The following is a 26,570-nucleotide window of genomic DNA, read 5'->3' on the forward strand; positions in this document are numbered from 1 at the left end:
CATGCTCCGCATGTTTGCATCCTGTTTTGAGCGCACAGGACGAGCTTACGCTCGTTCTCGTACGCTCTGTCTTGTCGTGTGAGCGTGCGGTTTCAAGTTCGCTCGGACCATGCACTCTTCTGTCCCCGTGTGGGGTTGTGTTTTGTGTAGCACGCATTTCGTGTTTACATCGGCCGCATGCTTTCATGTCATGTTTTGTCTTGTGCTTTCATGTTGTCATGTTTTGTGTGAACACGTGGCTTATGAGTGTTCTCATTGGCTGCGTGTTCATGTCATGTTTGGTGTGAGCACATGGCTTGCCATGTGTTTCCTTGTACCATGTGCTCTCCTGTCAATTTGTCTTGCCCCGCCCATCTTGTTACCTGATTATTGATTAATTTGCTCCATCAAGTCAAGTCAAGTCAAGTAAAGTCTGTGTTGTTTTCCACCTCGGGGTAGTTTTTGTTTGTATTTTGTTTTATTTTCAATATTAATAAAAAAGCCCTTGTTTCCTGCACTTGAGTCCTCACTACTTCCACCTACCCAAAACCTTACCTGACACAGGTTGCATCATCGGAAAAAAAAAGAGAAGAGATGACGTTGCAAATGTGAGGGAAATTATTTTGATTAAAGATTACTAGGGCACATGAAATAAATAAACAAACAAAAAATAAATTAATAATGATGTACACAATTATATACATTGCTGTCAAATATTGGTCTTTCAACCTTTGACTCTTTAAGGGTGATATGGGAAAAGGACTTGGGGTCTATTTTTAGTGATGAGGAGTGGCTATCTGTCTGCTCAAATATCTATCCCAAAAGTACTTCAATTTCGGTTCATGAACAAAATTATAAATGTATTCACAGGATTTATCTAACCCCAGTTCGCCTCCACAGAATATTTCCCAATTGTTCTCAGCTATGTTTTAAATGTAAGGTAGACATTGGCACAGTGATGCATGTATTTTGGGACTGCGACAAAATCAAAATGTACTGGAAAGAGATCCACAAAATTACTCAAAAAATAATTGGAAAGACTTTTGTTTCGTCACCAAAAGTATATCTTCTGAATTGTACAGTGGAACTGTGTCTTGATCGTGATAAAGAATGTGTATTGAATTTTTGTATATATTTAGCCAAAAAATGTATACTATTATTATGGTCAACTGCTCAGATACCTTCAATCAATATGTGGCTGAGTCAGGCGGCAACACTTTTACCACTGGAAAAACTAACTTATGATTTACATCAAAGATCCGAGGTGTTCTGGCGCATTTGGTCCTCCCTCTGGAACTTTCTTAAGGGTACTCAGTGACTATGTCTTTCTAAATTTGGTTTATAATTTCCTTTTATTTATGTCTTTGTTTCTAAGCATTTGTATGCATTTGAATGTCTTACAAAAATTGCTGTACTTGTTGTTATGAGATACCAGTACCACTGTTGTTTTATTAAAAAAATTAATAAAAAAAAAAATAATAAAAAAAATAAAAAAAATAATGATGTACACAGATAAATAATTTTCAATAAATAATGCAATATTCTATAAAAAATTAAGAATGGTCAATTTAGATTCCATGTTGACTTAAAATTGCATCTTTCAGTGCAGCATATTAATAGTTACAACAGAGTAAATTTGACACTAATTGATGTTCCTTCTAATGCACTCCAGTATATAATAAACGCTGACCTATAATACCAAGTGCATGCAGTTTCTCATTTTATTTTATCTAAATAAGGGTCCACTGAATCTAAATCTGTATCTGTGCCTGATAAGTCATGGCTGAACTATTTTAAAACCTACATTCTATTGATTCTTCCATTTTTTTTTTTTTTCATTTCCATTAAAGTGCCAATAAAGTTTTTGTTGAGCAACTACAGCGTTTCTTCCAAAATGTGTTCCACTTCTTCGCTCCAATTTCTACCCTCTCCAGCTTTGCTGTTTTGTGTATGTTGCATCTGTTTTGACTCTGCCGCCCCTTTCAACCCAAAGTCCTTAGATATAGCACGACTAGCATACAGATCTTCTTAAAGTTGCTTGATCAGACCAGTTTTCATTTTTGCATTTAACTCTTTCCTTATACTAAACTCACTGAAGTGCTCTGAATCCTTTCATAGTTCATTCAAACTGCTAACTTAGACCCATCCGACCCAAAGCATCAATAGCATCATACGAGATCACAATAAATTAGCGGTCAACTCTTGGTCAGATAATAATGGTGAAAACTCCATTGAAGTGAAAATCAATGGTAGGAATTAACTGCCTTGAGTTAATTTGGTATAAATAAACTCGCTGATAAATCATATTCCAATATATTAAATACCTGCAATAATTTTTTGTAAGCGAAAAAGTTCAATTTCAATGGCCATCATAGGAATAACAGGCAGTGTGATGATGTAGTTAGGGCAGGGGCAAACTATAGAAACTAACCAAGCAAACTATTTGTTTCCATTCTTCAGTTCCTCTCTCTCTTTCTCTCTCTCTCCTTCTCGGCCATTCCCTTCCGTCTCTTTTTCTCTTTGCATGCTAAAGGAGTGCAGATTCTCACGAGAGCCGACTAAAGAAGGTATCAACTCTGTAATTGGTTTACATGCATAATCTGCAAACAAACTGAATAAGATGGAAGACAAGGATCAGTGTGGAATGCTTGTGTAATTAACCTGTGTAACCTGAAATTTAAAAAATGATAAAGATAGTTTTATGTTATATGTTAAAGACAGTCACAATTTCCATGTGATTCATACCAAATTTCTGTTTTAGATTTATGTTGAAAATGTTTTACATTCACATTTTATCAGCCAACAGAAATGAAAATGTCCTCAAATTTGCATAGAAGTATCTCTCCTGAGTTGTATAGTTTTGCATAAATACAGTGTGCACGAGAGCAGCACTGAAGACAAAATAAACAGTCTTACATAAACACTTTAAGTTAACAGGCAATAATAAAAGCTAGTTTCTTCAGCATAAGTGTAAAAAGTGTAATGGTCTTCTATATGAATATTTCCTTTAAAAAATGTTTTGTGTCAATTAAGAACAGCACATATTGATTATGATCTCACATTTAACTCTGTCTTGTAGCGCAAATGCCTCTAATTTGTGATGCACTTGTAGATTCTACAATGATTTTTGATGAGACTAGACGTGGAAAACAGCAATCTTCATGGTGGCACCCATTGGTTGTTCAAAAAAAGGTGTGTGTGTGTGTGTGTGTGTGTGTGTGGTCCTGGTAAACCCTACATTATGGGGACAAAATGTCCCCACAAAGATGTCAATATCCAAAATCCTTGACCTTGTGGGGACATTTTTTGGAGTGTGTAAAAGGCTTCCAGGCTCGAGGTTTAATTCCACTTTGTTGCGTTCCTCCTTCCTGGCTAATTAGTTTGCTCATACCCTTGATAAGAGATTATAATCTCATTTCATAGTCATTTCAGTGCTGCAACTAATCTATTCCTAATCTCCTCAAACACAGTAATCTAGACAAACACGGCAAGCCCTTTCATGTGATAGGTTTCAAATACTCTCAGCAGCCAATCTTCATACAGCCCATTTTTACTGTGATTCATGCTTAGAGTGAGAGGAAATTAAATATGTCTTATTGAAGGCCAAAGGAGTGTCGTTTCTTTCAAAACTCCTGTAAGGTGGATTTTTTTTTTAGGTCAAGTGAATAAGTATTGTCTCGTTCTAGAATACCTTCAGATGAAAGAGAGAGTGAAACTGGATAAAGTTTCCTTCCTTGAGTTGTCGAAGAATCATTAAAAAAAAAAAAAAATCTCAGTGCAAGTGAGTAAGGAGAAAGTCAAGGCGTTTAACAGATGGAGATAAAAACACAATTGACTCATCAACAAACGCTCTGACAAAGTACTACAGCATCATTCTGTGGTTGTAGCCCACCCTCCATCTTTTCCCAAAGCCCTTCACAACAGCCCGATGGATTTGAGAGCTTAAATGTCACTCATCAGATCAGTGTCATTTGCATTAAGCGTCCTAAGCACAAAACAATGCGTATGTAGGCCAACGAGTGGGCTTCACTCAATCCAATTAAGTGCAATGAATGAAGTCTCAAGATATTTGAGATTTGTATTTTCATACATTAAATAAGAACTGGCACCACTGGTGATTTGTGGAGCTATTTGTGTGGGCTTGGCACATCTGGAGCCTGGTAGCATTTTTATTGATAATGTTGTGCATGGTTCTTTTCTCTCAAGGTATGTAAGTGACTGCAGGTGGACTAAAGTAATAAGACCCTCCTTGTCTTTGTCTTATTATGTATTGAAGTGATATGGCCATCATGATCACTTCATAGGCCTGTCATATGCAGTGGATTCAGAAAGCAGAAAGGGTTTTTATTTTATTTACTTTTTTAGGTACTTCAGCAAAGTACTGAGTTAAGGGTTACTTAAAGGTCCCATTCCATGGATTTTTTTTATTATTTTATCATGTTTCCAGGGGTGCCCTTATAATGTTAGTATGTTTTTTAGATCAAAAATTGTTATAATTTAGAAATAAAAGGCATTTTTCCTAGCCTGATTTTAGCCTCTGATTTGAACACTCTAATTGAAGGGGCGTGTCTGCTGTGAGACTTCAGTGTAAACGCCCTCTGCTGTGATTGGCTGACATGCTTGCATATGAAATATCTGGCATTACATGTGGAACTATCTGGAAAACTTTTACTATTACAGCTATTATACGTTTTTACTATTACAGCTATCTGGATTAACGAATCGTGAGAAGTTTTTTAAGTATTTAGATCTATTCCCATCACATAAAAAATTGCAGTGATAAGCATTGAGCAGATGACAGTGTGTTGATCGTGTGAAAAAAGATCTTATCATTGCAACTCAGTTTCTGCACTCACTAATGATTTCACCAATGCAAACATGAGGTATATAAATACAGTAAGAGATTCGTTGTGCAGTGTAACAGCGTCATTGATTTCAAAACGAGTTTTGGCAAGTGTCCAGATAAACTCGCGCTGTGTGATTGACAGCTTGGGCGATTGGAAAGGGGTTGTTCTGTGATCGCTTTCTGTATATTAATCACAGTTTAAGTAAGATTATTTTCATCCTACTAAGAGAAACGTTGTGAAGTTGATCGCTACTTCCATATTAAATCACTACTTACCGCTTGCTGGAATATAGTTGAAATTGCCCCCTTCGTCAGTATGAAACGCTGAGAGAAGCCTGCTTGATATTATCCCAGGTTAGAAAAACAGTCCGTGGTGAAATGGACAGAGCAAACTAACAACTTCAAATTAAACTTTTGCGGTATCCGATTATAGATAAACATCAACCACGTCTCTTGACATTTCGCCATCAATACGCCTGTGTTCCTGTGGGCGGAGGTTAGTCTAAACACGGTTCTAGTGACGTCATTAAAGAAGGAAGTAGAGGGATGTAGTCCAAACGGGCCGTTCGATGTAGGCGACTTCTGTTAAATAAAATATCTCGCTTGGCATTGAACTTTGAGCTTTATAATTTTACAGATATTATTTATACTCTAACAACAACATTGCACACTAACTAAAGTTTGAAACATGGGATCACGAAGAACGGGACCTTTAAGAATAAGAATACTTTTGTCAATGTGATAATTTAGTTTTTATATACTGTATGTAACCCCTCCACCCAGGTCCCACTCTCCCTGTTCTGTGTGGGCCTCGAACCCGGGTCTCCGACGTGAGAGTCTGAGGCTAAAGGAGGCTAAAGAGTGTAGCCTCTGCTTTTGTGTACAGGGTGTAGCTTGATGTGATGTGTAAATTGCTCGTACGTCATACTCCGGGTTCCCTTGCACATTCATACACATGCACACTCCTCAAAATGGCACTGATTGTTGACATGGTAAAATGTATACAGGGTGGGCCATTTATATGGATACACCGTAATAACATGGGAATGGTTGGTGATATTAAAGTCCTGTTTGTGGCACATTAGTATATGTCATGGTCACCACCCATCTTGAGGAGTTTGCCCCCTCACATACTAATGCCACAAACAGGACTTTAATATCACCAACCATTCCCATGTTATTACGGTGTATCCATATAAATGGCCCACCCTGTAGATTAAAATGTATTGATATTTAAATGGGGTGAAAAATATTGTGTCCAAAAGCATGATCTATTTAAGTCCACATGTAATTTCACCTAAAAACTATGTTTCTAACCACAACCCAGTTTGCGAATGTTCGTTGGAACTATGGTACCAACATTCTTCATAATATCTTCTTTTAAGTTCCGTAGAAGAAATAAAGGTTTTGAGATGACACAAGGCTGAGCACATGATGTCAGAATTTTCATTTTTGGTTTTGGCCTTCTTGGATTTTTGTGACTGACCTTGATCAAAGTGAAATTGTATGATTGTGAGTGTAAGGATTGTAGTTTAGCACCTGTTACTAAGGACTAGTTAAAGTGGATTATCCATTGACTTTGACCTTTATCAATGCATGACTCAGCAGTTGTAATTTTATATACTTTGCAATGCTATTTCTATTCATGCCAAACTATTGTTGTAATGCTGCTGATAGACACACACACAAAAATGTTCCTTCCAATTATTTAAAAAAAATTAGCCATAGACATAATCTATGGATGAACAGCAGCAGTATAGGCACATTTCATCTCTAGTGTTCCGTCTGTTGGGCATTTGCACTAGATCTAATCTTGTTAGTGCAGATTTAATGAACTGAATGCCCAGATGGTTGCTAAAGAGAAATGCGAACAGTCTGATTTGCTCACATAAGGCAAGGATAGCTGGCCGTACTCTTTATTTCCTGGCTAAACGTCTTGTTGATTCTATAAATAGATTTAAGGTCTGTACCACACAGGTTAGTTAGAGATGACTTGCATGTACAGTAATCCATGTCAGGTTGTGAATGATTATGTATATTGTGACACGGCTAATGCTCTAAATTTCATTTCCTTCCCTTCACCACATTCACACAGTATAAAAGAAAAAATAAATAAATAAACAATCCTTTCTTATTTTATAACAATTATAGGCATAGGTTTGGGAAATAGAGGTTCAAAAACCTTGCCACTGCTTCCTATGCCTCAACCATGGTAGTTTAGTTAACTCATGTGTGCACCAGGTTGACTGAATTATTATGAGATATTAAATGATTATAATATTTCAGTTCAAATTTATTTTTGTTTTCTATGCAAATGCCCTCCCTTTTTTTTCCCCCAAATAGAGCCATTCAAGTCATCTGTTGAAAATTCCAGCATTTTTTCATATCGTAATATACTGTTTATTGCAGAAAAACTAAATATTGCAATGTAATTTTTTTCAATCTGTACAGCAGATACTGCTGTTAAATACCTGGCAAACTTGTACAGTACTTCACTTTGTATCTTTGTTTTTGTTTCGCATTGTGTTGCTTGTTTTTTTAATTAGGCTACTTACTTAAAAATTACTATTACTGAAAAAAGTTACCTGCCATTGTCATTTATTTATTTATTTTTATATTTGTATCTATATTTACCTTTTCTAAAAAAAAAGAAAAGGAAAAAAATGAGTGTTTAATTTTAGTTTTTGATGTTACAAAAAAACTGGTATTGAGACTCCTGTATTTTAACTGGTATTGAGATTGACTACTGAAATGTGACAACCCTGGTCAGGACTACCTAAAGTAAACATTAAATTTAAGCTATTTACACTATAAAATGTCATTTTTTTAAATGGCAATTTAATGGCATGATTGAAAACAGATTATGCTGAATTTGTTGGTCTAAAACAGCTACCATAAATCTTATCCACTGACTGAGGCTAAACTAAACTGCTCCCTCAGCTCTTTGTTTCTGCTTTCTACTCTCAGTTGAGAAAGGTTACTTTCGCAGAGCCTTATAAATCAACAATCTTTCAATGGTGTGAGTTTAATTTTTAAGGTTTCAAGAGTGTTATTCATCTCTTCGGAGCAATAAGGAAATTTCGATGATAGTGTAAATCAGATCATCAATTTTATATTGCCATCCTAATAAAAAAAGGAAGACACACAATGTCGTATAACCATCACTATCATATTCGGCAAATAAAACACACATTCATAAGTGTCTTTGTATATGTTCCATCTCTGTACACAATCTCTTAGTTCCCATACGTAGGCCTGCATGGTCGACCAGTGCAGGACACTGGCAGTAATGAAATGATGGCAGAGTGAAGACCTCTAATAAATGTTTCTCCTCTTTTCTCAAGTGCAGGCCAATTACCTTAATGTGCTGCCATAATATCACTTTACAGGCATCATGCTGCAACCATCCCAGTGAGGAGATGATTAAATGTTGCCAAATTCCAGTAATTTCACTTCAAAACTCCAAAATCTGCAACCTGCAGCCATGTTCAAGCATATCATTCATTCATAGGATTCGTAAGATTATGTTTTTTTGCTTGAAAACAAGACAAAAATACTGATTAAGAAAATTATGTTGTGCAATGTTCAAAAAATTCTGATGAAATGTATACATCACCTTAGTTTTCAGTTTCACTGCAGTTGAAAAACACTGTGCCCTGAACACGACTAAAAAAAAAAGCTTACCAAGCATATTTGACACCACTAAATAGATCTGACATCCATGGCTTGACAACAATTGCATTGAAAGAGTTAACATCGCAAGAGAAAGAGATCATGCCTAAACAGCACACCAACTGCGGCAACTATTATGTCTCAAGTGCGACGTTAAGTGCTAAAGAGAATTTTTAAGGGCTCCTGAGGGACCGCAGCCCCTTCTGCAAGATTCCAACATGTCCTCGTTTCCAGTGCTGATGATTCTCAGGGGGGATCGAGACCGAGGGATCCAAACTCCTCAGCGTGCTACAACCCTTGGACAAAATCCGACTCCCCGATATCTAGTGACTCAGCATTCAGACAGGGCAAGGCAAATTCCAAGACATATTTTTCAATGCATCTTGTCACTACACCACTAATAGCAGGTGGAGTGAGCCTGATTATCCATGAAGCCCCTTCTCAGGCCTGTGTGTCATTGCCGATGGTCTGTTTTCCTTGCTCATTACAAAGGAAGTTTGTTAAAGTCATTAAAAACAGCCTCAGGTGCAAATATAGAGGCACTTGATTAGACCCAGCATGTCTGCTCTTAGCTCCCATGCTAGTAAGGTGACTTTCTTTTTTCTTTTCTTTTTTACCTTTAGTCTTAATACTGCATCACATTTTATGATTCCATATTCAAGGAAGATAAAGAGTCTCTGTTGTTCTTCTTTATAGTAACAAACAGGGTCATAGATCCTAAGACCTCAGCTGCTCCAACTCAATGGGATAAAAAGTGTAATTCACACAGTGCTTTGCTCCTTTTTTGCACCTTCCCAATTTAAAAAAATGAAATGCAGCTTTGTGTCCCACTGATGAAGCACAAATTTGATTAGTGCATGTCTAATACAACCACAAAGAGAAATCTAATAAACATTATAGCACCACAGAGAAAACAAGATACTGAATGTGATTGTGTTTGTCTAGCTGAGGTTTGCAGAGACAAATGGGATATTATCTGATGATCTAACATAAAAGAGTGCACAGCTGAGTCTGTTTGAGAATTAACCTGCAACTGTGAATCCCAATGGTTTTGAAATATTGAAATGTGCCAAGAGACTGAATGAGATGCAATATTACTCAGCTTCATTTAACTGTTCTTGTGTCATGTGTATGATATATAGTTTATGAGCGTCTGGATAAAAAAGAGAGCTTGTTCATTTGGCAAGGTCCATGAAGTACTTTAGTTTTTACTTTATATAGGCTAATTAAAATAATGGTTTGCCAAAAAAAAAATCTGTCATTATTTACTTGCATTGCCTATATAGCTTTCTTCTAGACAAGGGGAATTTAAAATATATATATATATCTAGGCAGCTCTTTTCAATATAATGAAAATGGGTCAGGACTGGGCTTATCAAGCTCAAAAAGCGCCATAAAAGTATCATACAAACAGACTCATGATTCAAAGTCTTCTGAAGCAGTATAGCAGTTTTGCGTGATAATAAACAAACCAGTAATTTACTGAAAATTTTGACATTTACCCTCCATCCAGCTATTTTTGGTAAGTTAATGAAAGCTAATGAGAGAAATTTAAATGTCTGATCAATTAATATCATTCCTTCGAGTCTAATCTTTTCAACGGAAAATGGATCCAATTCACAAAGCCGGTCTGAATGATTCATTAATGAATCAAACTGATCTAATTCTTCAACTCAGTTATCTGGTTGCAAGACTGTCAGTGAATAAAAATGTACATTTCAGTCTCTTCCTCACACAAAGCTATATTGTATGTCTTCAAAAGACTTGAAATATAGCACAAGATTCATATGCTTATCATATACCTTTATGCTTTTTTGTCATTTTTTTTACTAAGGCTGAGTATCCACCAAAGACTTTTTCCCCAAAGCTAGCATATTTTTCCAATTGTTTTCAATGGGAGCGCTGCGTTTTAACTAATTTTTCCGGTCGCCGAGAATGTTCAACTTTGGGTAATATGCAGCGCTTATCACTGTCACTTTCTTACCCAGCCGTCCAATCACAGTGGAGGAGGGGTGGGACAAATACCACACTCTTTTACTTAGAAAGCGGGATAGTTTATTAATGTATATGAATCTTAGTTGATTATAGGCTATTAGAGCTGGTTTGGTTGCTGAGAGACGGAGACACGCAGAGACGGCAATTAACACGCTTGATTTGTTTGATTTGTGATCATGCTGTGCTTATTCCATTCATTCGAGTATCATATTGTACAATGCTTAATTCATTTAAATACAATAATATACAAAATCATATCGTAGAACATGCATATGATGTAGTAGCCTATATATTCAAGTCACTGATTGACAGTGATTTAGTTAACTGTTATAACTTGACTAACAGTTTATATTACTCTTGTCAAGCTCTGATTTCTGAGAGATGCATAGACAGATTTGCGCTCATTTCATTTTTACTCTCACTCATTCACTTCACTCATTATTGCATAAAGATTTTAGATAAGGTATTTGGCTTTCGGGAACACCCCTAATCTACTCCAGTAAAACAATTCTGGAGGATGACCCACCCACATTTTTTTTTCTTCTGACGCCCATGTATTCTTCTAAAACATTTGTGCTCCACAGAAGAAAACTTTTAAATACCTGTAGGTTTGGAATGAAAAATTACTTCTTTTTTTGTGATCTATCCCTATAACTTTGGCAAATTGTTGTCACTCAAAAAGGATTGTTTTATATCTATGGACATCTTTGTGATGGATGGATATGTTGGAGTCTCTACTGTACTGTACATTAAAGGCGGATCCAGCTCAACCATTCTTCCATGTTTACTGGCAAACAGACATTAAGAATGGTGTGCTCATAAACCACCCTGACACACATTCCCAAAACATGGCGCATGCTTTTTAGGTATCGGAATGGAGGAAGCACTTGAGGCATGTGAAACATGTCAATAACAACTCGGACAGAGCTCCTTCTACTTCTCAAAAGACTTTAGCTTTGCCAAACACGGCTTTGCAACAAAGTGCAGGAGAGTAGAACACACTGGCTGTGGGAATACAAAAAGCCTTATTCAGATGACTTGTGACATCAATAAAGTGGGTTAATGGGGAGGCTGGACACTGTGAATTGCCATAAAAGCAGCACTTTTTGTCCTCAAACGCCCAATCGTTTATCGTTCGGCTGATGAACACTGGTGGGGATTTGACCCAACAGTTGCACCACTGGCCTTGCTATTGCTCTACAGAACAAAGTAGGAAATCTAGGTCATTACTGCAGTCTGGGTAGTGAAAACCCCATTACAAGCATTCATAATTTCTGATGCAGTGAAGTCCTTTTTTAAATAGTAGATGGTACACTGTGATATATTAGGTCCTCACAATAATTTTTATTTTTCTCATATTTTTGTGACTGAAGTAACTGCAAAAACATATCCTGGTACTGGATCTGAGCATCACATCATCAGATATGTGCTTCAGTGATGCATCAAGCATTTATTACAGGTGCAGTAAGGGATTTCTGAGAAACACTGTTGATATTTGAAATCAACCCAAACAACCACACCCCTCCCTTCATTGCTCCACCCCCTACAACAGCATATATTGGTTTTGTGAAACTTAGCAAAAACCAATGTTTCTACCGTATGGAGCAGAAACAACTCAACCTCCGCGTCCATTTTCAGGCCTACCCGCTTAGGTCTCTCCAGCGCTGGAAAGCTTTTCTAATAGTCTGTTAACGCGGGTCCTAAAGCTTGTGGCTGATCATAACTCTTATTTTTATATCAGATATTCCTCTGAGCTTTTCTCTTTTGTAATGTCTCTCTGCCATCTCTCTTTCTTTAAATCTCTCTCTTGCTCACTTTCTCTCCTCCCACATCACGAGTGGACACGCCCCCTACTTCTGATTGGCTACAAGTGTGTTGTGGCGCTTGGTCTGATCCACATTCAACAGTGTTTTTCTGAAATTACTTTAATCTCATTTAAAATCATTTACCTTTAAAGGATAGTTCACCCGGAAATTAATATTCTGTCAGCATTTACTCTTGTTCGAAACTGTCAATAGAATAAAAGTTGATAGGTCCCAATGTAGTTTTTGGGACCACAAAATTATTGATTTGACTGCACTGATTTTATGTGCATTTTGAAGTATCGCATCAGAAACGAGTGATGGAAATGGCAAATTTCAGGAAAAAAATCCCTTCATTCTCAAAAAAAGTTTTTACGCTCACTTGAGGTGGTTTTTGACTTGAGCGAACATTAAACCCAAGTGACTAATCGGCTGTTTCTGCTGATGGTGTTTCATTTACTGTTGGTCGGTTACTAATACCATTATCATCCACTCGAACAACTTGATGGAAATGCATCTAATTCACGTGTTTTTTTATTTGTTTTTTGCAAACTTTGAAAAGATTTGCTTCATGTTTGGATGGAAACCCAGCAAGTGACACTGTTTTCTTTTATAACTGCTGTGCAGCCGAAATGAACTCTATTTGAATCAAGTATGTTTCCACCCATTGTATTTTGGGATATTGCATTAAAAAAAACAGTGGATGGAAACGCCAAAATGCGCATAAAAAAACCCTTTATCCAATAAAAAAACATGCGCATAATTTATGATGGAAACACATTTACTAAATAAATTCCTCGATGTGCATCAAAAAAGAAATGTGACTTTGCGATAGGACAGCATAACTAGTCCAACTAGCGGACCGATCTTGTTGCACAGCATCTGAAATGCTGTTTTGGTTGTTCTGAAATGCCTGAGCAATGTCTGTCATCAAAATGGTTCAGTATAATTACCTCCCAGTCCCAGAACTGTCTTACTGCATTCCCAAACAGCAGGCATCTGCCTTCGAAAGCAAGATAACTTTATAAGATAACATTTCAACTGTGTGCTCTGAAGCACAAGTAATTTATTATATATGAAATTATATTATACAATGGCTTTTTCTACTGCTGCAACTTCCATTTTCTTAGTGATATTTAGCGCCAGTTTGTCAGGAAATTACGATTTTGTTCTCTTTGGCTCACGCACTGAATGGAAATGGTGCTTTATTCGCAAATGTTTTGTGCGATATTCCAATTTTGCACATACGTTAAATTCACAACTTTAGATGGAAACAGCTGTTGTATAATTTTCTGTAAAGCTGCTTTGAAACAATCAGTATTGTATAAAGAGTTTGATTTGACTTGAGCCCCACTGATTTCCATCAAAATACCTTTTTTCATGTTCTGCAGAAAAAGGTTGTACATATCTGAAACAATGTGGCAGTGAGTAAATTATTACAGGTTATTAATTTTTTGAGTAAACTATCTCTTTAAATGCTTAATTAAATGCTTATTAAATATTCCTTTATTTTAACACTGGAATTAAATACTCCATTTCATGATGAAGATGTAGTCCACAGCAAGGGTATTACCAGCAAAGACATACTTTCCCTCCTTGACAGGTCAGGAGTTTTGAACTGCTGTAATGACGTGCAGATTTTTTAAATCACAAACTGTGGTCTCTGTTTTTTCTGCATTGCTCTCCAATCCTCTTACTTTTCTTTCTTCAAACAAGGAATTTATATCTAGAACATTCCAGTTTGCAATGTTACAAGAGACTGGCTGCTTAATTTCCTTAAGACAAAACAAACCGCCACACGTTTCTCTCTCTCTGATTAGACAAATACAAATCTCACACAAAAGAGAGAGCGCTTGTCCCTAAATTACTGATGACAGTAGAAACAAAGGCTGGCAGTAAACAGAATGTGAACTTGCCCGAATACAGTGTGGTGAAATGTAGGGGTTCGGCATACTCAGCCCCGGGCAGCCTCAAAGCTGCGTATCAGGTGTTCAGAAACAACACAACATAGCCACAGGCTCTGAATACACTCATGAGTATGAGGTTCAACATACAGGTGGTTATATACAAAAATTAAGTTTCAGCATCAGTTCTGCCAGGAAGACTTAATTACTACGTCACTTATTACCTTCACATCTATCCAATCATGTCCTTATACTTGCTGTATAAAAGATCGGTACTTACACATGTTTGAGTTCGCAGATGCTGACGCAACAATCACGTCCACCCTCCCCACCACCACCAGGATGGTCCTGTCTATACCTTCCGGGGGGGTCGGCTGCGCCCCTGCCTTCGTCTTCAGGCAGGAAATGCAGATCCGCTACCCTGGCATTATGCACTAATGACGGGGCCTACGCCAAAGAACTTTGTAAATAACTGCTTGCTGTGCTTTCAATAAATTTATGCTTTGTTACATTATTATTTCTCCCGAGTCTTTCTGGTAGAACTATTGCTATGGACAGAAGTCGCTAATGAGATATTGAGGCAAACTTCATACCCCATACAATCACATGATTCACCTTAATTCACTCTCCATATAAATTTGTTTTAAAAATATAGATTATTACCTGACTCATTTTCCCATGATATTCTAAAATGCACAGAAGTAGTTTTCTGCCTCAGAGCAAAAAACAAAAAGTTTAAAATAAGATAGTGAACTGTGCAATATTGGGACGTACAGTGAGCTGCAATTGTGTGAAATCAAATCGGCGTTATCATGAGAAATACATTTTCAATTGCGAAACAGTTACATTAAAAGAAATCATCACAATTGTTTAAAATTAGAAATAGTCCAACTGCGAAAAATAAAGTTGCAATTGTGAGATGTACAGTGAGTTGCAATGCGATAAGTCTTAATTATGAGAAATAATTTTGTAATTGCTAGTTACATAATGAGAAATAAAGCCGCAAATGAGAGAAAGTTGCAAGAGTGAGATATTAATTCACACTGTTGCAGCTAGTGAGATATAAAGTTCCAGTTACATTTTTGTTTTACTGTAAACCCAAAAGTATACTTAGTTTTTTTTTAATGCATTTTTACTGTTTAGCGCCTGGCCTTTCAAAATATTCTCCATTTGATGGCGTGCGCGAACGCAGGCGGCCGAAACATGCGCTCTAGAAAGTTTCATCTTTGTCCAGCAGTGTCTGTGCTATTTTTCTCCAGAAGTCATGACCGATAAAAATATCTTTTATAGTATTATTTTAAACTAAAGTTTCGGCTATCTCATTACTCCCACACACAAGAGTTTCTCAATGCAGGCATATCTTGTTGTTGTTGTTGTTGTTGTTGTTCTGTCTCTTTAATTTAGTTTCTACTGTGAAACAACAGCCTGCAAGGGCCAGTGTTGCCACCTTGTAAAATAACTGATTGGTGCTAAACAAATTCAATACACATGTGTGACCTGAACAAAACAAAACAAATTTTTTGTTACGCACACTGTACGCGAATCCTCGCTTAAGCATGAAGACCAAAGTAGCCTCTATACTTCAGCCGTGTGTGCGAGAGTGAAACACAGAAAATGAAGTTAACCCGGGGCTTAAAAACCAAAACATACATTGGGCTTAAGGCAACAGGCTTCCATAAGGCTGTGCTTAATACCTGTAAATATTCACACGGTGCTGATTTAACCCCACATACCATTTTTCTTTTCCTGTAATAGAAGCCACTGAACTTCCTGCTGAGGTTTACTCTTGTATTTGAGACTGCACTGTGGATGTGTTCACTTGATATAGTGTCTTTTCTATAAAGTGCCACCTGACACCTCCCCGTGTCTTTTTACCTGCTGGTTCTGTGTGTCACTGGCTGTCTCCAGGGCATGCAACGTTTATTTGTGGACCCAGTGCCTTATAGCCCAGTCACGTCAAAAAGGCTTTTCATTTTCTGGGTGCAACTCAAGACCCAACAAAGCTTAACGGAGCTTGTGTTTGTTTCCCACAAATGCGCTCAGAGGGAGGTGGGGGATCTGAGTTTGCTTTCTAGGTCACGTCTGATACCACAGTGTTGACCGTTTTGAAAGATTTATCAAGCATACAAAAGGTGTGGTCAGTCTATGCGAGTGTAGTGTGGTAAAATGCATTTAGACAGTGTCATTGCTCTCCTGCTCTCCCCTTTTTAACTGAGCTTGACCTATTTTGTCAACAGCTCAGGCTGAAAAATTAACAAATTAAAGTGCTTTTTGATCAATGGCTGGCGAATTTGCCAAACAATCCGATCTATATGCCTGATTCACCTGTTTCCATCCACAAACTTTTGACAGTGCTGAAGCTTTCCCACAACACTTAAGCAACCTACAATTTGATGTGAATGATCAAGTTACTCTTTTGTTTGTGCAGTCATGCACAGCTAACAGCAGAAAACAGCAGCGCTGTGACGCTCCGTGAGAAGTATTAGAGGTCACATGACCTGCCTATGCAGCGCTATTGATTCAAATGAATCAAAGAATGCATTCAAATAACACTTTGGATTGTTTGTGATGGGTCTCTGCTTGAAAGATTTTGTTTGTACTCTCCCCTGAATCCTTGTTAGGAACAATCTTGTGTATAGTTTCTTAACTCAGATCATATTTTTTTATTAATTAAAGATCTGACATTCACATGTATATTACAGAATTTACCAAAAGGTGCATTATGTAATCTGTAGACAGAAACTGTTTTCAGTGGTGTATAAAGACCTTACTTAATGAACCGTTATGGTTTTATTACCTTAGAATGAGCCATTTCTATCGACATACACCGCGGGTCCCCTTACATTGAAATGCGCCGACATGTTTCTACAGTGGCCCTAAACGGACAAACACGTTTCGTCACTATGTTGTTCTTCTTTGTTCAAAGTCAGCGAATAAAACACTGACGCAATGATGAACAAGTAACAATAATATTCGCAATAACATATCGTTTTACTGAATAATAAAGTAAACATCATTTCTTAATTTATCTTTGTAAAGAAACCTCATTGCTTAACTGGCTACTCTCTGCTGTCTCAGACGAAGACATATTTTCCTGTCGGCCACCGTAACTTTTGATGGTTGCAAGTCGTAACCTCACCACTAGATGCAGCTAGAAATCACACACCGCACCTTTAATGCACTCTATGACATATTAAATTAAGTCATTCTGAATATAATGGCCCATCTGCCTTAATATCCCTAACCTCAAAAATGTTTACACAATAATTTATAGATGCTTATATATACACATAATAATAATTAGGATGAAAGATACAGATGATTTACTTCATGATTTTTCAAGGGTTTGCTGTATTATTTATAGTGTTGCTTGGCCACATGCTAGTAAATAATAGAGATTTTAATCAGAATGAAGAATTGGTACTGTTGTAATATGGGAAGGTACGGCTACCTTGAAGAAACCTGGCCCAACAAATGCTGTTTAAGGAAGAAGTTCAAATGAGGACAGCCATTACAGACCCAGAATCCCAAGCATACAGTAGCTGCACTTTTAATAGAGTGCAAAGAAACCTTGTGTGTTCAAGAGAATTTAATTTGCCTTTTCAACATCTCAACTTTTAGTTTGCCATTGCCAACATTCTAATGGAAATCAATTCAAGTAATTGGAGAGCAAACTCTTAATTTTCTACATGTCACCATCAATTGTGATACACTATCATTGTTTAGAAAAACAGAAGCAAGACGGCAAAAAAAAAAAAAATTTATAGCTTGTTTGTATTACATATTTAAAATACTTTGTGACTAATATTTGATTTTAAATGTATACTATTGATGGATATAATACAATAAAACCTGTCTGTAAACATCATACTCTAAATTCAGGCAAAGCAGAGATCCGAACACTTTCTGTATCAGTGAATGCATTTGTTTTATTTACCCACTGTTATGATATTAGGCTAAAATGAACCCTATAGCATGCTTAAAGGGATAGTTCACCCAGGTCAATCCAACCCTGATTACATTTCTTTCCTCAGCCTAACACAAAAACATATTTTGAAGGATGTTGGTAACCAAACAGACTTATGTTGTATGGACATTTCTCTTCATGTTCCTCAGAAGAAAGAAAGTCAAACAGTTTTGGAACGTCATTATGTTGATCACAGAATTTGAATTTTTGGGTGAACTATCCCAAATTGTAAGGTGAACTACACCTTTTTAAAAGTTGAAAGTCTTTTTATTAAAGTAAACAGGAAGTTGCTGAAGTGGTATTTCTTGGGAGTCAGAGGAACACGTAATGACTTGACACGTTTTTAAGGTTTGGGATTGAATCGACGGGTAGAACTGCAAAGCAGTATTCATCTCCACAGGCATTTGTTACTCCCAAATAAGCAGCACATAGTTTCCAACGCTGTTCTCTCAGGCGCAGGACTCAGAGGAAACTGTCCATACTCCCCAAACTTCCCACTTCCATTTCCCACCTCTTTCTATTCCTGCTTACCGTCACAAATGAACAGAGGTGTTGCCCCTGTCAGCAGCCCATCGTGCAAAGGGGCAGCTTTTGTGAGGTTGGGATTTAATTGGTTTATTAGTATCCAGCCACGTCCAAATTTATCAAATCTATGCTGGCCATTAATTTTGTAGAAGAACATACAATTAAGAGCTCATTAGTGCTCTCACAGGGATATGCCCTTTCATCTGCTGGAGGAACATTAAGAGTTGGCCCAACTCCAGAGCAAAGACCTCTCTTCCTCCTGTACTGCTGCTTCCTTAACATACCTCATCTGGCATACTCAGTCCGGCCATATGAAATTCTGCTGTATAAAGGATTTTTTTTTACCATGGTCTTTCAACACATAGAAGCCCATACATATAATGTATGGACAATGTGATATTTGATAAGTTTTAATTGTGTTTCTTTTACTTGAATGACTACGCAATATGGTATAGAGAATTTCAGCTTGTCTGCAGCTGGAAATAAAACTGCATGCATACATTTCTGCACTCAAAATGCCCTAAATAAGCTAGAGCAAGTTTTGTAGAGTAAACATACATTCAAAAATAATTAATTGTACACATGGTGAACAATATATTTGTATATTATTCATATAAATATTGATTTATTATATGCATATATTTATATATTTTATGTGTGTGTGTGTGTGTGTGTGTGTGTATGTGTGAGCGACTGATCTGCTCTAAGTAAGTGTAGCTTGAAATTCACTGAAAATGTCATTGCTAGTGGTGTGACCTGCTGCCCTATGCTATGCTGCATCACTCAATTGCATTATTTTGGTTAAAGGGGATTTCCATTCCTCTCTATTAATACTCAGTGTCAATTTTCCTTATTGTATTCAAACAACAAACGGCTTATTCTTTCATTCATTATTTAATAAAATGCATTCTACTGGTTGCATCCAGCTACCAGCCGTAGCTACATTGTAGTTGTTTTCATCATTATTAATTTTACTTATCAATAATTGTTATTTCTACTTTATTTGATAGGATGTCAGTTTCAGCTAGATTGTCAATATCAATAATTAAATTCAGAGTGGTTCAAAAAGTTGTAACAAACGTATCACTGCAGGTTGTCGTTTTGGCAGCACTTTTTACAGTGTAGGAATAAGAAAAACAAAGGCATGAAGAGATTTCCCTTACACTACCATGCACAGCTTGAAGGCTCCAAAAAATTCTCTCTCCCCACCCCCACTTTTCTTCCTATGTCATTTTCTCACTTGCTTTTCTCTTTCAGCCCTTCTGGTTGATTATATATATATACACATATTTTTTAATCTTTTAACGTGTAATTGATTCAATAATGGATTATAGTTAATGTGGATATCAAAGATCTGTGTGAGTACCATAAGGCTCCTATGAGGAACCTAATGGCTTATGAAGGAGGCGACAAAAAAACAGATACACAGAAAGACACATTAGAGAAAGACTAAAAGAATATAAAAGTAAAACAGAGAGAGAGAGAAAAAAACAGGCATATTGACTGACCAGGCGTAATGCATGATGTTGAGGGCCAGCTGGGGCCAGCGTGGCAGTGAGCCATCCCACCTCTGACTGTCATCTACTCTGACATTCTGGCTAAGCTGGATCTCATTAGGATGAGGGTGACTTTGATCCTGTCTGCAGTGATGTGACTCCCTCTATATAGGTTGCCTTCAAAGTAAACCGCTGTATCATTGTATCTTTCATACCTAGTTATCTATATTTGTAGTCCTTTTTTCTCTTACCTGACTGATATCCCCCCAGAACCTGAATATTAACCTTTCAGTTACAAATGGAAAAATAAGGTTTTAGATCAGTCCCTCTCACCTCTGTCAATCACTCATGGTTTGTTCGGTGTGTTATAGATTTAAACTTGGTGACAGCACGGAACCACTGAGGCAGCAGAAAAATTGAGAAAATTTCTAAATGTTGCTATACTCAAAGGCAATATATGTAAAGGTTTTGGGTAAAAAATAAAAATGGGTTTCTCTTGATCAGTGGCGTGCAGTGGTGTTCTGAAATGAGGAGGCAAAGTCCTCACTGTTTTTTGTTTGTTTGTTTTTATGTAAATTCCTGTTCCATTTACACTTAATGCTGATGCTTTTTTCATCATTACTTATGCTATCAAGAAAATAACAATGGAGAATACTTTTACAGCATTTATTAATCTTTGTTCATGTTAATATTTACATTTAAAGTTGTATTAATTAAATGTTTTAAATTAAAATAATGTATTGTGAAAGTAACATGAATTAACAAATTAATATTAACTTAGATTAATAAATGCTTTAAAACGCTTTTCTTTCTAGTTCATCTTACCAAATGAACTAACTGAACTTTATTTTAATGTTACCCCCCAAAAAATCCATTTTCTTGACCACACCTCCCGTAACCTCATATCTAAAAAAAAAGACCTGTACACATACATTAACAATTAAATAGCAGTAAGACAGTATGCTATGTAAATCATAAACTTAAATAATTCACTGCAGCCTAGTAGCCAGTCAGAAGGGATTGCTCCATAATAGATGGTGCTACAGTGGTGAGCTCAGCTTGAATCTGCACTCTTAAGTAAACAGACTTTTAAAAAATGACCTGTTTAAATGAATTATGGAAGTTAGACTTAAAACGAAAGCTCTTTAGCTGAAAGATACATGACAGAAAGCTACAAACCTATAGACAACTGACATTTACTGTATCTCATTAGCCAACTTAGCGTTACATATTTCCTGATATCATTAGCGTGGTTAAAAAAAATAAGATTTTGAATGAGTGCTTGGCTGACTGTTTCAGAGGACATCTGGGATGGGGTGAAAATCATTAGCTATACTGCTAGAGCTCGGCTAGCTGTAATTGCCTCGTCTCAGAATAGCATCAAATGAACACATTCTGAAAAGGGGGTTTAATGCATCACTCAGTTAACTCAGCAAACATCTGACCCTTATAAAAGTTTTGCCTGTCAGATGGGATATGCTTTATAGATTAGAACTGTTTAGGGCTTCCTGCACTTTCCAAGCTTGTTAAAGAAATTATGCAACCAGATAATATAAAGTCTGGTAAGCAAACATTATGACTTCAGTAACTGGCGAGTATTTCCTACGGCCTGTTGCGGTTGATTCAGCGTTCATATTGCAATGGCTATAGTGACTATGGTGGCAATAGTCACAATCTCAGTTTCATAGTTTCGCCTTATTGGTCATTGTACGCTACATATCCAGTTCAGCTTTATTTGCTTTATTTTATTATTGAGCATTAAGCACTGGCTTAAAATCAATCAGTTCCTTGTCTCAAATCATTAATTAAGCAACTTTCTGTCTTCTTCAATATCTCCCATTGTTTGTTTAAGAGCCTTTCATAAAAACTGCTTGTTTATCATTGTTTTTGAGAGAAAGGTACTTGACCTACTATTAATTATATATGATGCTGCTGCATAATGACTGGACTCAATAACAAGTTATATTTCATTGCACAATATCTGCCAGGGCCTTCTGATAACAACACAATAACTTATGTTTATGTTCACAATCACAGAAAAAAGCCTGATAAGAAGGAAACTTTGCTTCCCTCCTATAGTGGATCTTAGTAGAACACTTGCTTTGTAATGTTGGGTTGAGATCAGCTTCAATTTTAAGTGAAGACTTAGTGCATCACACAAGTGGCAAGCCATTAGAAAAAAGAGGATGTTTCAAATGCAAGCCATTTGTCTGTCAGTTAATATTGATTGTTAGCTCCCAGATAAAAGTCATTGAATTAGCCTAATTTTAGCAAATTGTCTCAAAGAGATTGCAACTTGGTGGTTTCATGTTTTTCTTTTACTTTGGTACTTTTTGGGGATAGGATTAAACTAATGTTTTCGAGAACAAGAAAATACAAGGCAAAATTTTTAAAGCACTGCCTCAACATCTTGTTGCATAACACTAATAAAAACTCCCTGCTGGTGTCTTACCTTTCCATGTTTTCAGTAAGGCAGACTGGGCCTGGATAGCCATCCCCCCTGGCAGAGAGAGGCCCCTGTGACAACCCTGGGCGAGTTTTCCACGTCTCCATTAATCCAGTAACTGGAGAAATTAGATTCAACAAGGGGTTCGTCTGGTCTCTCAAATTGTGGCGTGAAAACGACATTGTTCCTTGCGCTCCGATCTGGTAATGAAATGAATGTCCACCTGAATTAACGCCAACAATAGCCGACGAGGGCACATTATTATTCTCTTGGTAATAGCTGCCATCATTGGTTTCCTGTTTAATCCCCTTGGGCAGGCCATTGTTAGGAAACACACCAGGTTCATAGTTGCCATTCAGAGAAGAAACAGGAGGTCCCAAGATCCCAGAAAGACTATATTCGTCAATATTATCCCTCAAAGACAAGTATGTGGTCTCTGCAGATGGAAAGCAGCCCAGAGAGTGCTGCGGCTCAACAAAATGGAGGTTCGAACAAGTCACCTCTCTGTTTGGCTCTGTCTTAATGTGAGTCACGAATGGAGAGTGTGGCATAGCACTCTTGCTGCTGCCTAGGCACATGCTCCTGTAATCAGTGCCAGGTTCATTTTTTATGTATTTGGCCACTCCCATGGCATCCAATCCGATGTTAAATATTTCCCCATCCACGTTCTCTACCTTCGGAAACTCGAATCCCTTGAAGTCATGCTCTCGGCTCTCAGGGCTGTTGACGTCATTTTGCACTAGGCCCAATCCACTGGGAGGGCTAGAGACAGAGAACCCCCTTGATGAGTTCCTGGGACTGGACATGGCCATGCTGCCAACAGTGGGTGGACTGGAGATGGATGGTCTAATGTTACAGGTATTGCCTCCATTTGTAGTTGGACTTGAGACGGATGATCTCATGTTGGTGTTACAGGAAAGTGGTGACCTCACACTACCTATACTACGAGGGCTGGAAACCGGAGACTTCATAACACTGAGTGGACTAGCCAGTGGAGGTGACCCCACCATGCTGGATTTTACAGGGCTACAGGTGTTGGGGCTGGTGTGGTGACCTTGGGTCAAGTTGGTGCTGGCAGAAGCCAGCGACGGACAATCAGAATCAAAGTAGGTGGGGCTGGTAGTGGACGACACCATGTTGTGTCCTGTAGGACTACACATGGGGCCAGACCCATCAGCGCTGCAAGAAAGAACGGAGGCCATTCCAGAGGGCACTGAGGCAGAGACCACAGCACACTCCTGAGGGCCACCATTGGGTTGTTGGGACCCAGGTGCAAATGAAGCTGGGGGAGCTTTCATCTTTGGGCTCCCAGTTGTTCTGGGCTGGCTGTCTTCATTTGCTTTCCCACAAAGAGGATACAGTTTCCCTGGGCTACCCTGCCCACCCACAGTACCATGTTGGGAAAAGCCAAAATCTGCCTCCCTGGCAGCATTCATGTACAAGCCCATAGACTCAGCAACCGTTTTGGAGAGCTCCTTTGAATCTGTTTCTGACTTGCGGTTGTGGAAGGAGTTGTTGAAGGAGGGAAATGGTAATGGTTGATTCTGGTTAACTCTTAGCACTGTTGTCTCGGTAGTTTTAAAGTTGTTGTCCTTGCACACAGACGGCACATTAGGGGCATTGCTCGAGTTTACAATATCCATGAGCACATCACTGTTTGTCAAACTCTCTTCTGCAGAACAGCAATACTCCATGGTGTTTGGCATCTGTGCCCATTTGTTTTCTGGAGTTGCCCCTTCGGAGTAACTTTGGTATCTTTTAGTCTCCATACCTGGATCATTTGATAAACCTAATGGGCCAATAAATTAGAGACATTTAGACATTGCAGTTAAAATGGCACTGTTTTGATTAGTACAAATAAATCTCATTAGTTAGACTGTCAAACCAAATAGCACACATAATCATTACTGGTTTAGTCTGAATATTTTTGGAAAATGCATTATAGACATCCTATTTTAATAAATAAATATTAGCATTTTGTGATTACAAAGAAATATATAATTTATTTATAGGATTCACTTGGCTTTTAAAATGTCAAATGGTACATGTCCTAATCATATTATTTTTTTCACCTTATACATTCATTATGTATATATATATATGTATATATACATATATATATATATATATATATATATATATATATATATATATATATATATACTGTTTTTCATGACCAATTTCTATCCTCAGATTTAAATGGGCCGCTTTTTGCTGTTTTGTGCAATTGACCTCTTCTTCCTAAATGCGGGGGCCGTGCTGTCTCTTGTCAATCCACGGTCAACCCCAACCACAACCCCCAACCTGAAATGTTTTCTATTTGACAAATTTATTTTAGATTTCCCATGTGCTTTACTATGTTTTCACCACCACGCTGTGTGAATCCACTAAATTAGTAAATCTGTAAATTAACTATGAAACTCTTTTAGCAGTGCTGGATCCTGGCACTGCCTCCGCAGACATCAGATGCAACGCTCTTCATTCGAGGTAGTTTCATGGGATCCACTCACCCCTCTCATTGAATATGAATTGTGACCTAGCAGGTAACTTTTTCTCAGCAACTCCCTGTGCTTTACTTTGCCGCCCCCTCTAACTTCAGCTACTATTTGTCTGCACCATAAAAAGGTACTTTACCTGCTAAAAGACAAAAAATGTAGGAGGGATGATAATACATCCACTGACATTGCTGTATTTATGCTTACTCTGGATTTGAACCTGAGACTTCTACCACTTATTCACAGTGTTCACGGCCATGTGTACTGTCAGGCAGTCTCATTGCTGGTAATAGCTATCTTTTCTACAGTATTTATAGTTTAATATAGAATCTTGAATTCTTTGTTTCTGGATTTTAATATTATTTACATTATTATTGTTTTGTATTTTATGTCTAGAAAAGTAGAATGGTATCAAAATTAGTTATCTTCATTATATTTATACATTTGGTAGCCTATATTTTACAAACAGAGACTCCTTTTGTCCTTCAGATGTTAACGATACAACACAAGCACATTTTAGCAGATTTAGTTAGTGAAATGACAAATGTTTGCACCTTCTGCAATTCCAAATGCCCCCTTAAGTAATTCGTCCTGGTGCTGGCATCCTAAACATGCCTCCAAAAAAGCAATAGTGGACTGAGACTTGCAATGCAGAGACGGAGTGAATGCAAAAAGAACTGGTTTGAATCTGAAAACAAACGACAACAGCTGTCAGGATTCAATGCATTGTGTATTTATTCATGTTCCCCACAAATAAATAAAAATGGCGAGCACAAAAACAAAGTGGCTGATAAATTTCAGCAAAAAAAAAAGTTAATTTCCCATCCTGTTGCAACAGGCACCAAGAGGAGAAAGCAAAGCCGACCGCTGTGAGTTTAAACTGTCATTCAGGCCTACAGACTTATTTCACCATCCACACCAAGTCAGTCATAAGTAGCCTAGCTCTTCTCTAGCGAGATGCAGTAAGTTCAGGCATCGCACTTTTAAAAGCAAAGTCAAATGGCAACGATAATGTTGCTTTAAACGTTTGACGTAGTTCTTTGTTTATGTTTTGTTTTTCCCCCCTATCGTCCTTCTTCCCACGATACCGTGCTTAAGCGCGCAACCATTGGACAGAAGCAGACACACTGTCGCCAAGAGTTTATCACGCCACTCACGGATTGGTCCCGTCGCTCTGTCAGTCTTTTATTTATAAGCTTTGTAGCCACAAAACTGCTGCGACACTCTTTGTAGAATTTAAATGAAAAACTTTGCTCTATGTTTAGCCTATAAAAACTTTACGCGTTAGTTCAGGCGCGTGATAATTAATGCTGCATTGCAAAGCTAGCGACCTCCAGAATGATGCGTGTGACGCAGTTGATTCTTTTGCAAAATAACTCCTGACTAAATATCGTTGCGATGCAGTTTATTCATCAGATGACGTAACGTGAATCAAGCATGCTT

The 26,570-nt window shown here is 37.5% G+C and overlaps 1 protein-coding gene across 2 annotated transcripts in view; it reads right to left on the reverse strand.

The window, feature by feature from the left end:
• nr3c2 (nuclear receptor subfamily 3, group C, member 2) overlaps positions 1-26,570 on the reverse strand; it is an 83,740-nt gene that overhangs the window by 56,238 nt on the left and 932 nt on the right. Inside the window, exons 2-3 of one of the 2 annotated variants that reach the window (XM_081362073.1) lie at positions 25,682-25,815; positions 22,639-24,421 (exon numbers count right to left, since the gene is read on the reverse strand). In XM_081362073.1, the coding sequence (XP_081218199.1) occupies positions 22,639-24,401 (1,763 nt within the window). In that variant the 5' untranslated portion in view covers positions 24,402-24,421; positions 25,682-25,815. The remainder of the gene's footprint in view (positions 1-22,638; positions 24,422-25,681; positions 25,816-26,570) is intronic. The other variant, XM_081362072.1, reaches the window with a different exon arrangement.

Source organism: Scardinius erythrophthalmus, assembly GCF_964197995.2.
Source record: "Scardinius erythrophthalmus genome assembly, chromosome: 3".
In the NCBI taxonomy this organism is placed as follows: domain Eukaryota; kingdom Metazoa; phylum Chordata; class Actinopteri; order Cypriniformes; family Leuciscidae; genus Scardinius; species Scardinius erythrophthalmus.